General features: G+C 59.2%; 1 protein-coding gene across 1 annotated transcript in view; it reads left to right on the top strand.

The window, feature by feature from the left end:
• LOC104411294 (solute carrier family 2, facilitated glucose transporter member 1) overlaps positions 1–213 on the top strand; it is an 8,138-nt gene that overhangs the window by 7,824 nt on the left and 101 nt on the right. The window contains exon 10 of the mRNA XM_010021683.1: positions 36–207. Coding sequence (XP_010019985.1) covers positions 36–207 — 172 coding nt within the window. The remainder of the gene's footprint in view (positions 1–35; positions 208–213) is intronic.

The following is a 213-nucleotide window of genomic DNA, read 5'->3' as shown; positions in this document are numbered from 1 at the left end:
CACCCTCACCCTTCCTTCCTCTTCCTTCCTTCCAGCAACTCTGCGGCTCCTACGTCTTCATCATCTTCACGGTGCTGTTAGTCCTCTTCTTCATCTTCACCTACTTCAAGGTGCCGGAGACGAAGGGCCGGACCTTCGACGAGATCGCCTCCGGGTTCCGGCAGGGAGGAGCGGCTCAGAGCGACAAAACCCCGGACGAGTTCCACAGCCTGG

This window comes from Nestor notabilis, unplaced genomic scaffold (genome assembly GCF_000696875.1).
Source record: "Nestor notabilis isolate BGI_N333 unplaced genomic scaffold, ASM69687v1 scaffold21630, whole genome shotgun sequence".
Classification (NCBI taxonomy): domain Eukaryota; kingdom Metazoa; phylum Chordata; class Aves; order Psittaciformes; family Psittacidae; genus Nestor; species Nestor notabilis.
The sequence above is the reverse complement of the archived record's forward strand: the minus strand, read 5'-3'. Positions and strand labels throughout refer to the sequence as shown.